Source organism: Mizuhopecten yessoensis, unplaced genomic scaffold (assembly GCF_002113885.1).
Source record: "Mizuhopecten yessoensis strain PY_sf001 unplaced genomic scaffold, ASM211388v2 scaffold716189, whole genome shotgun sequence".
NCBI classification, from domain to species: domain Eukaryota; kingdom Metazoa; phylum Mollusca; class Bivalvia; order Pectinida; family Pectinidae; genus Mizuhopecten; species Mizuhopecten yessoensis.
The window spans coordinates 146,669-165,401 of record NW_018479992.1 but is presented as its reverse complement, the minus strand read 5'-3'; the positions used below and the strand labels follow the sequence as shown (position 1 = coordinate 165,401).

At 38.4% G+C, this 18,733-nt stretch overlaps 1 protein-coding gene across 9 annotated transcripts in view; it reads right to left on the bottom strand.

Annotated features, from left to right (window-relative positions):
- LOC110442007 overlaps window positions 1-18,733 on the bottom strand; it is a 128,509-nt gene that overhangs the window by 26,386 nt on the left and 83,390 nt on the right. Inside the window, exon 1 of one of the 9 annotated variants that reach the window (XM_021485397.1) lies at window positions 14,843-15,701. The exons of the other annotated variants lie outside the window; for them this stretch is intronic. Within the exon in view, the coding sequence (XP_021341072.1) occupies window positions 14,843-14,958 (116 nt within the window). The 5' untranslated portion in view covers window positions 14,959-15,701. Of the gene's footprint in view, window positions 1-14,842; window positions 15,702-18,733 lie in introns of those variants that run through there. 9 annotated transcript variants of the gene reach the window in all.

Here is an 18,733-nt window from a genome sequence, read left to right as displayed (position 1 = left end):
ATGCGAGGCAATAACGAGGCACGGTCATTTGTGTGTGCTTATATTTGGACGCAAGCGGGATATTTTTCATGACTTTCTTTTTAATTTTATTTAGCAGCAACAGGTATATAATTGCCAGGGTACATACCATTTAGTTGATATTTTGGTGCGTGGTTCTATCACGGTTTCTAATCTAATTCCGAGGTTCTATAAATAAAACGCGAAATACCATCAGGGTAACGTAGGCCCTAAACCGGCGTGACTGTACCCTGAAAGGGACATTTCGGTATTTTGGCTAATATTTGGGGATAAACGATCAATATAAGCAGAAAAGAAGACATATTTCAAATACTATAGAGTCAAACAGGGTTTTGAATATTTTTTAATTCAAACTAGCATTAGGTTAGATCAGAGATTTATAAAGCCATTATGTAGTATATACGTCTCTGGTTTTGATAAAGCAGATTATAACCAAATAGTCTATATAAATTTTAATTAGTCATTTTTTTACTGTTTCTGGCTTTTTGACCAATTTCGGCTGTAGGGGTTAAACAGTCAAAATTGGTTTACCGGTCAGAGCGAACTATTACCGGCGCGAATTCGATGCGCAGAAATCCCCCCTCGAGAGCCCCGTTCGAGCTTTTATTTGACCTCAGCATTTATACTAAATATGTATTTCGCAATAAAACTACCATCCCTCGGTAGGGGGAAGCCCTGTGGAACTTAAATATAATTTTCGGCAAATTGTCATCTCTATCAGATTGCAAGAATTGCATAATTCAAGTTGTATATGTCATTTCATGTGCCCTGGCAATTATATATGTGTTGCTGCTTAACAAAATTAAAAAGAAAGTCATTGAAAATATCCCGCTTGCGTCCCAATGAAATCACACACAAATGACCGTGCCTCGTTATTGCCTCGCATCACTTCACGCGATTTCCTGCAATAAATGAAATCCAATTAAAACAACCCTTTCCCGACCCTAGCTTACCTTATTGTTCTCCACAGAGCAACCCTCGGAAATGCATTCAGCCGTGACATCGTAAACGTAGTACACAAGCGGTGTCCGGGGGCTAAATTTACCTGTAACAGTTGCTCTAGAAACAGTTATCGCCAACGGTTTTTTCTATTGTCGACAGTAATTTAAACAAAAGCCCCACATCGACATTTTCGCCAAGAGCAGTTTCAAATCGCCAATCACGTTTTACTTTCGCCAGTGTCGATCGCCAGCGCGAGCCCTGGACTATATGATACCACGGACTTAGATCGAATATAAATCTGTGATGATACACATACATTTTTACCTTATTAGATTTACTTTAATACTTTCAAAAACATGTTTTCTTCCATAACTGGAAACAAAAAGAAACGCGACGGTACACCATACTACCTGTGTTACTTGGAGGATCGGTTATAAATGCCCTTTGGCCACGACATTCACAGGTAACACCTCCGAGGTAATTAGTTCACCTGTTAACTCACAGGTAGGTATCGTAAATGCCCTTTGGCTATAATATAAAGTGGTAAGAACTACAGGTAATTAACATACCTTTTAATTCACAGGTAAGATATTTAGGTGTGTCAACTGTATATTACTATACCTTAGCTAAAAGTTATAGTGTACATTGAATGTAGTTAATGCAGGCACGGAATACGATATCCGTTATTCAGTCTTGGAGGTATAACTTCTCTTTCTAAGGATTGATGTCTTCTTTTTTTGTCTATTGATGACTTAACCCATACAACATATATTGGTTGCTGTCATAACTTACACTGTTTTGCAAATAATATATAAATATGTAAAGGGGGCGTGTCAGAGTGGTTACACATAACAAACATGTATTTCAAAACACCAGGTCGATAAAAATAACAAACACGGCACAGTTTTATAGTTTTAATTTGACATATTAATGGAGTGTATTATTTCAATGACACAGTTCGAGTGTGTTATAAACACGTATTTCAAAACACCAGGTCGAAGTAAATTACAAACGCGGCACAGTATTATTTTGACACATTAATCAAGTGTTTAAAACACGAATTTCAAAACACCAAGTCGGAGTAAATTGCAAACACGGCAGTTTCTATAGTTTAATTTGACATATTAATCGGGAATGTATATAACATGTATTTCAAAACACCAGGCCGATATCAATTACAAACACGGCACAATTCCATTGTTTTATTTGACATATTAATTGAGTGTATTATTTCAACGGCACATTTCGAGTGTGTTATAAACACGTATTTCAAAACACCAGGTCGGAGTTAATTACAAACACGGCACAGTTCGAGTATGTTACAAACACGTAAATTTTAAAACACAAGGTCGAAGTAATTTACAAACACGGCACAGTTCGAGTATGTAACAAACACGTATCTCAAAACACCAGGTCGAAATAAATTATAAACACGGCACAGTTTTATAGTTTTAATTTAACATATTAATGGAGTGTATTATTTCAACGGCACAGTTCGAGTGTGTTATAAACACGTATTTCAAAACACCAGGCCGGAGTAAATTACAAACACGTCAGTTTCTATAGTTTTATTTTGACATAGTAAGTGTATAAAACATCAAACATGTATTTCAAAACACCAGGCCGATATCAATTACAAACACGGCACAATTCCATAGTTTTATTTGACATATTTGTTGAGTGTATTATTTCAACGGCACAGTTCGAGTATGTAACAAACACGTATCTCAAAACACCAGGTCGAAGTAAATTACAAACACGGCACAGTTTTATAGTTTTAATTTGACATATTAATCGAGTGTTTAATAAACACGTATTTTAGATCATCAGGCCGAATAAAGTACAAACACGATAAATGTATTTAAATATATTTTTATTACAAATCGAGTAATAAGCAAACATATTTCAACAGACACGGCCGAAGTATATTACAAACACGGCACAATTCCATAGTTTTATTTGACATATTAATGGAGTGTATACACATGTATTTTAACGGCACAGTTCGATTATGTTACAGACACGTATTTCAAAACACCAGGTCGAAGTAAATTACAAACACGGCTCAATTCCATAGTTTTAAACATGTATTTCAACGGCGCTGTTCGAGTATGTAACAAACACGGCACATTTTCAAAGTTTAATTTGACATAAATCGAGTATGTATCAAACACGTATTCCAAAACACCAGTTTCAAGTTGAAGTAAATTACAAACACGGCACAGTTCCATAGTTTTATTCTGATTACACCAAATAAACATAGGTGAACAAAGCACAGACACGTTGTTAATTATGAGGCGAGCTGTCGACTGACAAGTGTTCACACATGAACAGAGCTACCTGGTGATGCTTGACACCGCCCGCGGCAGCTCGAAGTGGTCGACAGGCTACTACCCGGTTAGATCAAAGGCCTAGCTAACCGCCAGCGCAGATCCTGTTGCCGTGGAGCACAGGTAAATAAAGGGGGTAAAATAAAAAGCCACGAGTAAAATAAAAAGCCACGAGTACTTTAAAAGTCCAATGAGTAAAATAAAACGTCTACGGGTAAAATAATAATCGGGGAGTACTATAACTCGTCAGGGGGGTAAAATAAACCGGATAGGAGTACTTTAACTTGTCAGGGGGGTAAAATAATAATCTAGGAGTACTTTAATTCGTTAGGGGGGTAAAATAAACCGGATAGGAGTACTTTAACTTATCAGGGGGGTAAAATAATAATCTAGGAGTACTTTAACTCGTCAGGGGGGTAAAATAACTTAAATAGGAGTACTTTAACTCGTCATGGGGGTAAAATAATAATCTAGGAGTACTTTAACTTGTCAAGGGGGTAAAATAACCCGGACAGCGGTAAAATAAAACGTATGGGGTAAAATTTTACTCCTTTCCAGGTTATTTTACTCCTAGACGTTTTATTTTACCCCTAAACATTTTATTTTGCTCAATTCTGAGTATTTTACTCCTTTTCTAATCACCAGTGGTAGAGGTCATCACCTTGTCAGTGGTGCTGTTTCTAGAGGTCATCACCTTATCAAGGGTGCTGTGTCGAGCAGTCATCACCTTGTCAGTGGTGCTGTATCTAGAGGTCATCACCTTATCAAGGGTAGTCATCACCTTGTTAGGGGTGCTGTATCTAGAGGTCATCACCTTATCAAGGGTGCTGTGTCGAGCAGTAATCACCTTGTTAGGGGGGCTGTGTTGAGCAGTCATCACCTTGTTAGGGGGGCTGTATCTAGAGGTCATCACCTTATCAAGGGTGCTGTGTCGAGCAGTCATCACCTTGTTAGGGGGGCTGTGTCGAGCAGTCATCACCTTGTCAGTGGTGCTGTGTCGAGCGGTCATCACCTTGTTAGGGGGGCTGTGTGGAGCAGTCATCACCTTGTTAGGGGGGCTGTGTGGAGCAGTCATCACCTTGTTAGGGGTGCTGTGTCGAACAGTCATCACCTTGTTAGGGGTGCTGTGTCGAGCAGTCATCACCTTGTTAGGGAGTCTGTGTCGAGCAGTCATCACCTTGTTAGGGGCGCTGTTTGTCTACAGACATCAACAGCTAGTATAGTTGTCCCAACTTGCACACTGCATTGAATAGCACATTTGCACTGGTCTGTATAAATATTTCAATGCACTTTGTCCGTAACCATTACCAACTGATACATTTAAATGGCAGATGAATCTGATCACAGTAGGGCGTACACTTCAGTTCTCTGATACACTATGTATATAATGGCTTCACTCTAATATGTACTGCCTGATCCTCACCTTTGGTTGTTTACATAACATTTTTCCAAATATTCCAGCCCAGCCCCTGCAGACAATATAATTTACAGAAGTTAAAAAATCTATGAACACTACCGAAACCAATCCCAATACCCAAAGTTTAACCTTTACCAGACCGTTCTGACAACTCAACAAAGAACAGCTAAGCAGCATGTTGTATCATCATTGTCCTTCAATCTTCATGCTTCTTAAATTTCCAGCCTTCAAGATCATTTACAAACTCAATGAAAAGTTAATGGTCCAAATAAAGAGTATGACAGGTGGTCTGTTCACACAGGTAGTTTGGCTTTTGGCTAGCAAAGGTTGTTTACTGGGCCAGAAGTCATGTCAAATTGAATAGTTTACCCAACTTCAACTCCCTGTCTCAAATTAAAAATGTACATATTTGTACTTTTGAGCTATAACTCTGATCCTATCGTGAGCCTTATAAAATCAATACCGTAGCTCTCCACAAAACTTAAGGTCGATATACATTTTATTGCACAGTAATGATATGGTAATCAAAAACCCATAAGAGATTTTAATGGGAATATTTCAAAGTTACAAATTTTCAAGGAGACTTATTACTCAAAATTACAACATTATAAAGATAGTCCATATACTTGAGTAAGTAGCCATTAATGTATCAACCATGACCCAGTGTGGCGATATGATAAATGGAACTTGTTATTATGACAGTGAGTCTAAACAATCAACAAATGAAGTATGTCCTGTTGACAGAGACCTGTAAAGGTAAACAATTCTAAAAGTGTCCAAATACAGTTATATAACATACTTACAAACCAATCCTACGTAAACGGTACTCCAGAACGTTGGACACCACATCTCGGATAGGTGTGCGCCTGAAGCGCAGTTTGAGGCTATCATAGGGCAGCATTGCCTTCACATGTCTGACCTGTATGCGAGGGAAGCGCGAGGACAGAGGCGTGGTGAGCCTGTCGGGGTGGGTGTTGAGGGGTTTGTAAGGCCGCACCAACTCCCCCGTCATCCTCTCTTCCATTACCTACTGCCACACATGCCCAATCTAACTCAGATCATTAACCCAAATTTGCAACAGACAGTATATTGATTTCCAAAAACCTTTGTGTGAGAAGTCAACTGCATTGAAACATTACGAATACACATCTCGCGGATATTTCCTCAGACCTTCTCCGGGTGACAAATTGGCTGTTGATCCGCCACAAAGGCGAGTAAACATGTATGGGCTGATGGGTGTGACCAGAATGTTTCAATAAAGACACTTAAATCAACACTTAATCCATGAATAATTAAGGTCCTGCTGCTGCTGTTTACCTATGTAAGCTAAATTCATTTCAGTATTCAACACAAATCAATGTTGGCTTTACATACAATGGAATAAGTCCAAATACCTTGGTCTCCCAATCACCGGGCTATATAGTCATGGTCAAGTGTCAGAAATTACAGATTCAAGGCCCACGATTCAGCACCACTTCCCCCATATTAGGAGTGTATTGATAGGAATCTACAGCAGCAGTCAAAAAGTCAGTTTCACTGTTTAGGATCACTGTATGGGGTCTGACAAAAACTGAACAATCACTGGCCTTGCTACAACCTGCTTAGCCTCCTCAACAGATTGCTTTTAATCCATTTCTTGGTTTGTTTGATAACCTGTAGTTTACTTAGGCATATCAATGTTATCTAGAAATACGAACCACATTAACAACCGCAGTATTTAATTATGTAAATGGGGAGCTAAGATCACGTACTGATACAATCTATATTGAAGTGTTAGTCATGGCTCGTGTTTGGCAGCAACAGTGAACACTTGCCTCCATTGTCGGAAGAGGCAAACATGCACTCCTCCGAAATCAACTCCGGAAATCTTCTGTTTCTTAAAACTACAATCTGCCTTCTTCCATTCTCTCCATCAGTGTTGGCACTGTGGCCTGGAGCCAGTAAGGACTGGTTCACTGGTCTTGGCTCCCTCAGTTACCAATGATTTATACATTACTTTGATTTGGAGCTTGGCAACTTGTGGTTAACCTGTTGGACACATGCATCCCACACCCGGTGAGGTCTGGAATCTGTTACGTCTGCCTTACACCAATCTAATACAAAAATCCTGCTTTCTTTATAAACTACATCCATCACCATATGTGCTTGTCACAAAAAGTCCAGCTTGTCAACAGCATGATAATCAGCCCAATAAACTTGTAAATTTTACACAGGTACAGGATTGTGGTACAACAAGGCAAGGATTAGCTGGAAACGCCACATGTATCACAAACAGCTATCCCCTCCAAAATGAAATATGGCATGGTACATATGTTGTCACGTAAAATTGGTGACCCAACAATGGCCAACAGGTCAATATTGCCATGCCAGGTGCTTGACAGTATACATGTCCAGGTCCAGTAAGAAAACAGTCAATCTCCACACAAAACACCCTTATTAAAGTACTTCTCACCGGCATGAGCTCTAAGATACAAGGGTCTGGCTTTAATTCATGGTTTGGTAATTGCTCAGAAGATATTAACTTACATGTATTGTCCACCTGCTGGCTGTCGTGAATATGACCCCTGTCTATGTGTAGTATGGCTCGTGTGGACTACTCGGGACATCAGCACAGCTCATTCATTGCCAAAACACTACATTACTGGCCGTCACAGGCAAAAATATTAGAATCGTAACTTTTGGCAACTTGATGTTAGTATTCTGCACCTGTTTTATTCATTACCTTTCCTGGGTACAACAGTTCTAGAGTTTGGGCTTGCTTGCCCAAGGATCTACTTTATATGTCAGTAACAAGCTTTTAGTACCTTACAGTAAAAGCCATTAGAGGTTCTCAGTTATTTTTTATCAAAGGAAAATATCTGGCCTTCCAAGCTCAATGATTTACATACGAGAATTTTAACATGCAATAGAACATTTTGTGCCACATACATGTTTGTACTAACTTCCAATCATACGAACCTTTTCCAATTCTCACTTAAAATGATTATATTATACTACCTTCATTTACAGGAGAGTGCCTTATTTAGTAGAATGTTGAAACCTGTATTCCCCAATTTCACCTTAAAGATACTGTGATCTAATTAACAATATTCACAATATGTGTTACATCACAGGAAACCAGAATGGACATTAAGTAAATATTTAAGATAGCGGGTATGGTTGGTTCCATAAAGACATTATGCTTGGAAGGCAAGTAGTTTTTGTATAGGTTATTCCTACAAGAGTAATCTTAAACAAGTGTGTCTAAGTTGAGGGATATCAAAATATGGTACAATATATGTCCATGGAAGTAAATTTCGTTTACCTCTGTGGAATATCGAATGAGAAAATATTCTCAATAAAGGCTTTAATTTGTCGTACACCAAATCGGAAAACCCTATGTAAAACAGCAAAAAGGGATACAAAAATGTATAACAAGAGGCCCATGGGCCTTAACGGTCACCTGAGTCCTACAGTATTTTTTGTTGTTGTTGAAATATGTACCAATTTGAGTAAAAAATTGTAAAGTATAACCTTAACTTAAGTTTGTCAGGACGATGAGCTGATCATTCCTAGACCGATTTTCAGTTAGATCGGCCTATTAGAACTTGTTTTTAAGTTTGAAATAGGTATTTTCAAAATAGCGGCCATGGCAGCCAAATTGTATTTCTGATCGACCCGAAAAATAATAAAACTTTGTCAGGACCATGAGTCGATCATTCCTACAAAGTTTCAGTTCAATCGGCCAAGTAGAACTTGAAATAGTTTTTCAAAATGGTGGCCGGCCATATTGGATTTCTGATTGACCCGAAAAATAACAACACTTTGTCAGGACCATGAGTCGATGGAAAGTTTCAGTTCAATCAGCCCAGCAGAACTTGACTTTAAGTTTGAAATAGTTTTTCAAAATGGCGGCCGTGGCAGCCATATTGGATTTCTGATTGACCAGAAAAATAACAACGCTTTGTCAGGACCATGATTCGATCATTCCTACCAACTTTTAGTTCAATCGGCCAAGCAGAACCTGACTTTAAGTTTGAAATAATTTTTCAAAATGGCGGACGTGGCGGCCATATTGGATTTCTGATTGACCCGAAAAATAACAACACTTGGTCAGGGAGATGTCAGTAACCTTCCCATGAAATATTAATGAAATCCCTTTGCCAGAATTTCAGCTTAAGTTGAAAATGTAAAATATTAACGGACGACGGACGATGACGGACGAAGACGGATAGCAATAGGTCACTTGAGCTAAAGCTCAGATGACCTAAAAAGGCTTTTATGCAAGTTCTTATTCCAGTCAATAGCAAGTTTGCTGCCCAATTATTTCAATTTCATTTTAGAAATATTGGTTATCAAAAATATTCAAACATTTGTAAGATCAAAATTATTTTTCCCATTAGAGTGGCAATTCACAATGAATGCATTTAACCAAATAATAAACAAACAAAACAAAAATGAGAGAGAGAAGAAAAAAAGGAAGAAAGATTCACTTACACTACAATATGCAATCTTGAGCACGGTTTTGACTGACAGTTATGCCCCTTGAAAGGCAATACACACTCATATGGTATAGGGTCCCAGCTAATCATACCACTTTAGTCTGTTAGGCCTCGCAGGCATAGATACACCGTTAAACTTATATCGATAAGTACATATCATCCATTAAGTTTTTATACTGGCTTCAAATAGACCATTACTATGTTTTCATCAGCCGTTGTTTCGTGTCTGTAAACTTATCAGTATAAAGCCCAATGTCAGATAAGGTTATCAGTGTTTTGTGCACACAATCAATCGACACCCAGCCAATTTTACAAAAGATAACAGGTTTCTATAAACTTTCCACTTCTCACCTACAAAACAAGCTATCGCATTAAATATGAATCTGTCATTCCACTCCAGGAGGCATTATTAGTTACACGGTGGTGATTACTACCGACAGATCAATAACTGCCTGTAGATCAGCTCTATCAAATACCTACTAAAAGATACTAAATACCAGTTTACATCGACTGGAGAGCATATTACGTATAACTGTTTGAGGTCAGTGAGTGTATGGTGCCGATTTTTATGAGGTTATAATCACTCTCATACTAACCAACCTTACTTATTGATGAATTTATTTTTCCAAAAGAATCGTCGTCATATTAAGACGTACATATTCATGGAGACCTAATTAATTTTTGACACAAGCAAATATTGGTGTAGATTCCAGGTGTGTATGGATCTCCATGCCTCAGTGGCCTCGAGGCGGTGCCAGCTACAGTGTGATACATATACCTACAAATATTGAAAGTTCGTGGATAACCAACAAGATCAAATGCAGAAAACTAGAGCTATGTCCACGTAGATGAGATTACAGATATATAGGTCCCATGATTTGATTGATCTGTACAGTTTTGGAATAGTGGAGTAATTATATCTATATATATCTATATACGTTGATCACTATCAGATTAATTGACCTTGACCATGCAAGAAGTTTGGTGGGCTTTTGTTCAGCTAAAATTAACTTGATTTGTAGACCTCGGAACAATAACGGCCAGAACACCTGATCTGGAAGCACCTGTACCCCACATCCAAAAAAACATGTGTTATTCCCACAGGTATTTCACCCCTGTTTTTGTCAGTGATTTGTCTGTTAAATGAACAGAACACCATTGACTATGGGTAGTACCATGGTATTGCCTATAAGAATTGCTGAGCCCGACTGATCTACAGCCCGACTGATCTACAAAGCCCTTAGACACGTGTATTCAGGGTCCCCATGGGGTCTGGTCACATGTATACAAGCTCATCAATAATTCAGGAAATATCATATTCATCATTGTTATGAAAGTCAACTATTCCCGATATAAATCACAATTCAAAATCTCAGATATCAATAATAAATCCAGCCCTGAATAGATGTCATGGATATTAAAGTGTCTAGTCCTTGTAAAGAGAAACAGATACCTGACTCTGACAACAAACATGGCATTGTTGGTCGCTTACCATGCATGCAATGCCAAGTTGCCCATTGTCATACGTACATCACACTACATCTTCTTTCAGTCTTTTTTCCCCACAACATTTCCAATAAATTCCTGATGTATATCTGACCTGTGGTATAATGTTACATGATGTATAAACTGAAATCGAACCAATACTAGCTCTGGCCTCGTGCGATACTTTTAAATAAGTTACGACACTGCAATTGCAGCCAAGTTATGTATACATAAATGCACCCTGTCTGTAAGTTAATCTGTAACCTATCTGTGTTGAAGCGTGATGATCTAATGCACTAAGATTTATATAATTTTTTTAACTGGCTTAAATCTAGTTTATTACCATTAACATGGTCTATAAAAAAATTGGAACCTTCTGACCTTAATCAGATTAAAATTTTAATCTCGTGATCCTATTTGATGTTTGTGTTGTATTAAACTCTCCGGGTTACCTCAATACACATTGCTGTAAAACGAATTAGTTATTCATAATACAAGTTAAGTCCCAGTCAGACATTTCAACACTGTGGTTTACACACAATTAAATCTGCATTTGTGAACAGTTAACCTGTATAGAAATATATGATTTGTTCTATAAATTGACAGTTTGATGGCTTAACAATATTTATTCCAATCATTCTACTCTACATACTGTTACAGAAGAAACAACATTTCAAACCTCGGCTAAATTCCTAAAGTTTGAACAAACATGATTATAATCAATGATTGTTTGATTCTATCTTACCAACATTAGAGTATGACCCTAACACAGGGTACAAATCAATGATATCAAATATCACGAATACTGACTGGGCCGTAAATAGTCCTAGCCAGCACGATACATACAATGTATACCACAAGATAACACCTCCGACCAGTACGCCTCCGTCACATCCGTGACCCATGGATGTGACCTATACTATGTCACCAGAACCGTTTAGTTGACTACGTACAGTATTTAATCAACCTGAACTGAGAAATGTGTTGTAGAACATTACAGCCATTGTTACTGAATACCACGCATATTAATTATCAACAACAAAATAAAAAGTGATGTTTGTAGGTATAGTCAGCAATGTCACACCTCATAATGAGTGTAGCATCTTTCATGTCCACATCCCACTCTATTAATCAACATCTCATCTTTCTTCATCAAAAACATTCTGTTCAATAATGTACAATATCACATCATGTGAAACAGAATAGCCTTGTTTATAAAGGTGTAATAAGATGTAATGCCGACTCCAGGTGCCAACCACTACAGACCATTGTGTCAGTGTGAGCAGCATGTTTTACCAGACACATACCCTACATTGGTACAGTGGTACCTATTGGTGATACTCTGTTGACTTTGGCAGTCAAGATTGTAAAATGAGCTCAAGGCAATTGTCAAACTTTTAAGGCTAATTAATATTTGTTTGTTTAGTAAATACAGATTTCCATAGAACTGGAATCTTATACAAAATGTATCATAACATTTGATCCTCGGTACAAGAAGCGGCTCTGTGTTAGGTAATAATCTGTGTTTGATAATACAATGTAGTCTGTGTGACAGTTTATTATGCGACATGATGGTGCCATATTTACTAAGCTCACAAATAAATGAGCTGCCAAACTTAATCTTGTAGTTTATCACATGTTGCTTCAATAGACATATCACCAAAACATCCTCAAGGCACATTGCTTCCATATACATAGAATGTTGCTTCAACAGACATTTAACTTAACACACATCCTCCTATAATGATGCTTTAACAGACATCTCATCAAACATACCTGGGTTGGAGAAGACATCTACCTATGGAAAGTCATGTACACATTATTGAGGCCAGATGGGCTAGTTCAGATAATAGGGCACTGCCAAATACTTGGTATATTTCAATAGGGCACTGCCAAATACTTGGTATATTTCAATAGAGCACTGTCAAATACTTGGTATATTTCAATAGGGCACTGTCAAATACTTGGTATATTTCAATAGGGCCACTGTCAAATACTTGGTATATTTCAATGTATATTTCAATGTACCTCAGGCCATTCTGACCCCTAAGGGATCTACATGTATCTTAGGGTATTGAGGCCCCTTAGGGACCTACCTCAAGGCAATATGACCTTGTATAAACTATCCTTAGGGTACTAAAGGGATCTACATAAATCAATACGAAACTGTGGAACCTACACCAGGACAGTGTGACCCCACAAGACCTATGTCAATGAATTGTGCCCTTATAAGGATCTTCGACAGTAGATTAAGACCCTGTAGCAGAAACTGTGACCCTGCAAGAACTAGATCCAAAACATGGGATTCTGTAGGACTTAAACCAAGACAATGTGACCCTGAGGGGCCTACATTAAGACCATTCATCAGGGAATTGTGACCATGATGGATTTCCATTGGGGCAACTTGTCCGTGGTTTGGTTTTATTTTGTTTAACATCCTATTAACAGCCGAAGTCATTTAAAGACCTTTGGAACAAACATCAGGTCATTGTAACTCTATATGAACCCTACATTAGGCCAAAGTAGCCTGTGGAACCTCCCTTAGAGCATTGTGACCTTGTAAAGATCTACTTCAGGACATTGTAACCCTGTTGGACCTACATCTGGGAATTATGACTCGATGGAACCTACCTAAGGGTACCGAAAGTCACCTACATTGTCACAACTCCCTCATTTAGATCCCTGTTGAGCCACAAGTCCTTATAAAAGGTTACTATAAGTTCATTATGCCCTGAGGTTATTAGGTATCTGTATGGTTGCAATGCCAAGGTGTATGTGTCACAAAAGTCGTACAATTGCTTGAGGTAGAGAATAGAAAGGGTTGCAATGCCCTGATTTAGGTCCAACAGAATCTCAATACCATTGAGTAGGACCCATAGAGTGGTCATAATGCCATGATGTAGGTGCCAGAGGGTCACAATGTAATGATTTAATGCACTTATATGTACGTCCCATATCACAACAACACCATGATGTGGTTCCAACTCGTTGACGATGCCCTGATGGACAGGGTCACAATGTCCCACTTGGGCACATGTACTGATATAGATCCATCAGTTTGGTTATTGTTTGTGCTGTATGTCCTATTAACAGCTATGGTCATTTAAGGACATACCAGTTTCTTGTCTTTTTTTGTTGGTGGAGGAAAACTGGATCACATGAAGAAAAATGCCTGACCTGCGACCAGTACATGGCAACAGCCCCACGAAGGCCCTGAACCCGCGACACAGAAGTTGAGAGCTAGTGATCGCTGATGGTCAGACATCTAAACAACTCGGCCCAGCAGCCCCTAAATCCAACAGGGTCACATTATGCCCTGATGAAGATCACTACAAGGTCCCAATGCCATGGTATAGCGGTACCAAATATTGACATATCAGGAATATTGGCACTTTATGAAGATTAATTTACCAGGGTTGCATCATTGTACATTGTATGGAGATACTAGGGTTATTGGTATCCTGTATTGAAATGCATGCACTACAGGGGGTTTGGGTTTCTCTTACCCTGGACAGGTGTATCTGCACTTTTACCAGTGGGAGATTTCCTTGTCTCACCCTAGGGTTGAGATGGGGGGATTCCCCTATTCATAACAATGATACAACGTCACTTCAACAATACAATGATGTCACCTCAACAATCCATCAACGTCACGTCAACCCTGAATTTAGCCTGTGACGTTAACATCACATTTTGTATATGATACCCAATGGGTGAACAGGGTAAGAGAAAAAGAATCATTCACCCACTTGGGGGCGAGATAGGGGAATCTCAACCCTCGGAGAAAGAATCTCAACCCTCGGGGAAAGATTCTTAAGTTGTGAAACACTCGACAAAGCCTCGTGTTTGCCAACTTAAGAATCTTCTCCCTCGGGTTGAGATTCCCTATCTCACCCCCAAGGGGGTGAGAGATTCTATTAATCCTGTATGGAGATACTAAGTTGTTTTTTTATTATCTTGTACAGAAACTTGGTGTATCAAGTATATGCAGATTAGAATACAACATAAAGCTATCCTAGCTTTCCTGTTTGTAGACGATATTGTGATTGGGCAATCAGCACCCTATATAAAGGTATTAGGGTATATTTTTATTCAACAGAGGTACTGTATCCCTGATGAAGGTATTCTCTACAGAGACATTGGTATCCTGTAGAGAAACCATGACCTACCTTGGGGTGTTGGTACTCTGCATTGAAATGTTGGAGACATTGATGAGTCGTAGACGGACACAATCCTGTGGTGGGGGCCGTAAGTCCTTGTACACAGTTGAGTGTCTGGCCTTCATGCTGCTCTCAACTCCATCAAATTTCCTCACCAAATGAAGCAGCCTTAATTTCTACAGGGGTCCCCCTCTCCATCAAATGTCTTCAGTAAACAAAAAAGTCTTAGTGTTTACAGATGTCTTTGCCTCCATCAAATAGTTGAAGTAGTAATCATGATTTTTTTTACATTCATAATGAACAACAACACCTCTGAACACCGGTATCCGACTCCTGCTGTGTTGGTATAAGTTTCCTAGCTGTACCACTACACCCCAGTGTGAGTGCAGTTTTTGTACCTACAGGTCCACCATTTCACGTTATTGTTAAAACATATCTGGGCAGATCAATACCGACACAAAGCTGTGTAATTAAACATTTTCAATCAGGCTCCGACAGAGCCGTAAACTTTGATCACTTACAATAGCAGACGACAACTGGAACCTCACTAAATGGTACACACACCTACACCTGGATATTGTATAAAGCTGTACGTCTTTTCCTGCTCACATTTTACAGTTCCAGATAGTATTGAACGATTTTCTGTAAACTTTTCTGATTTCAATTATAACTATTACATTCGAATCTCTATCGTATACACAAAACAGCACCGTGTTTCACCACAACCAATCAGCTGAGAACCTTTACGAATGTAAATATATATTTACCCGTAATACTGGAAACACTCCATTGAAATACAATGTGTAGACAGTATAGGTAAAATGTGATCACAGGTCTTTCTTTAAATGCTATGGGCAGTCAAGTGTATAGAGGTTTAATGCTGTAATCCAGGGACACACTATAGCTCCCCTTCCTAATGGCAAATACACCATAGGCACCAGGGGATCAGGGCTTTCAAAAGAAATCATTAATTCTTTTGTAGACTCAATGTTAAACCCTCATATTGATCTCTTCCATACAGAATTAGTTGACAGAAGAGGTTCAAAAGTAGGGTGTCGCATTATCCGGGACAATGTACAGAGCATTGTTGTCCCCTCCTTAGTGTATTGAACTGGCAGAGGAGGCTGGTCACTATATTGTTGAGGAGAACAAGAGATGTTTGTCCGCCAATACACACGAGTACACTTAGGAACACAGTATAAAAACATCCGCCACTGATACGTGCCAACCAAGCCGCCATCAGGTACAACACAGGTACAATGGATAGACACCTGTTGGGACAGTCAATCAGCTTATCACCTGGCCATGACAATTATCTACACAGCTTCGTATACTTTGGCCGTTTTAGTTCCGACACTGAACATAACATTTCCATTCATAGTTACATCATGACAAACAGATATCACCTGTTATATCATTGTACAGTATTAGAAATAGCTTTGCTGCTCATTAGTAGCCAGGAAACTTGAGCGAGAAGAAAGCTATCAGAAATTGACAAGTATTACACCTAGGAAGGCACTACATGTCAAACAGTTGTCTGTTACGATAAATACTGTAGAACAAGTCGCTAAGTAGGTCGGGTAGGATTAGGTTCAACTCTATCCTGTGATAGCTCAATTGTGATGACATTTGTGTTTAGATTACAAAAGAGTTCGCAATATGATATTGACACAGAAAACTGTGGGAAAATACAAGACATTCATAAAGCATGTCCTTCCATAGTCATGATGGACATGTAACTTGGCACTGGTATTCCCCAGTACACAATGCAGACTGGATCTTCCCAAGACGCCCACAATAGGACGACTAGCATGCATGAGAGGGCCTGACAAGCTATTTGACCTTACAGCAAGGTCCCTCACCTCGAGCCCCCCATGGACCAAGCAGCTCTTGTAGGTTCTTTAGCACCATACACCCAGCAAAGACAAAGGGAGATAATTGAACACTAAACTAATACACACTTATACTTCATTAGTATTCTCGGAATATTCCAAGGTGTTTAGAATAAAGATATTCAGGTATTGGAATATAAGATTTGTAATGCATGCATATTCCCTACATGTAGGTATATGAACTTTGCAGTAAAGCAACATTTGTTACATCAACCTAATTCACTTTCCCATATGGAACTTCAATACAGACACATGTACATTAAATATGCATAAAATGTCCCATTAGTGTGCCTTATGTTGTTCATCGAGCTTTCTTGACAACAAATATGGTTATTGTGGAATTAAAACCTTGTCAGCTGATCTTACATCAAGATATTCTTAACAGCAATTTCTCTGAATATTAATCATGTATTCAAAGCTATTTTTTCTAAAAAATAGTCCCCTTAATGACCCAAGGATGCTTCATGCAATATGTAGGCAATTGTGGCGACCTATGTTTAAATAGCAATCTTTTAAAGATTTACATCTATTTTCCCTCAGGAAAGGAGTATAATATGAAATATTGAATACCCTTGGTGTAGGGATGCTTCAAACCCTATTTAGCCGAAACTCTTGTAGTATTTTTTGACTTGTAGTCTTTACATGTAAAGCTGAGAGATGACGGATGTCGTGCCACAGCAAAGTGGCTTAGCCTTTTGCCATAGTAAGTACCAGTAGCCAATATTTTAGACACCTCTCTGAATATTCTACTATTCCCTCTAGCTCAATCAGTACAGTACTGGATTAGATATATGTAAACCTGTGTTAGACCCCTAGCAAAGACAATTGGAAAAGTAAATTTCACTACACTGTTGCCCACATAGGGACCTGGGTACTGTATAAGATAATCTCCTTATAGGCTTGTTCTCACAAGCATTGTTGTACCCAAGAGACTTCCGCTACACTAGTAAAAAGTCTTAATTGTTCATATTAGAAAGAAAATAAAAAGTAATTTATAATGATAATAGTACAAGAATTTTCAAAGCTTAAGTCATGAAAACAAACAACAAAAGAGATTACAAAAGTTTTTTGCTTTATAATGCCTTAATGGTCCCTAAAACCCTAGTTACCCATCAAAGGTCTATTTCGAGGTATCAATATTTGAGCTAGAGATTACCTAAATTTCAATTCTACAAAGTTATTTTGTTTCCGGACATTCTAAGAGGATTATATATGCCCCCTTCATATTTATGATTGATACACATATTGTCTGTAACCATACACATTATTCATTCACTATAGGTGTGTTTTGACAAAATGTCAGAGTATGATGTCAGTAAGTAATAAATCTATAATATACATAATCAATGATAGAATGAACAGCACTTCTGGGGCATGCCACAACACTTATTCCAGATCAATTCAGCTCAAGGGAGACAACTCTTAAAGGATTAGAGAAGGTTTAAACTGACAGCTGGAGCATTTAACACTTAACATAGGAAATCGATATTTTACAATACTTGACTCCTAATTTTAACATACTGAGAGTAAAATTGTGATAAAAAAAAATGCCATAGTACTATTCAAGTTTTTGTAGAAAAATAATATTTTCTATCCATGGAAGTAAAGGTACCATGCATGACTGACATATATTCCCACACAACTTTTAATCAGCTTGGACCCCAGTTATACCCTGAAATGTGGTGATCAGCTGTGGGGGACATATTGATAAGACTAATCCCTCAGGAACACCCCTCCATTGATTTACACCAAAGCTATATCCAGCACTTTCTTTCGGAGATCTGGGTTTTAATAAAAATGGTCAGGATCTTTACTGTCACTTCACCTGTCAACCTGTACATGTAGTCACAAAATGGAAACATCAGATACAGGTAGTGAGGGTGGCATGGCCATTGTAATTATAAACCATTTACTATATACCGGGTAGTAAAGGCATGAGGGGCCTGTGTAGTCACGACCTATGTATATCTCATACAAAATTTATACATATTATAACTCGTCATGTAAA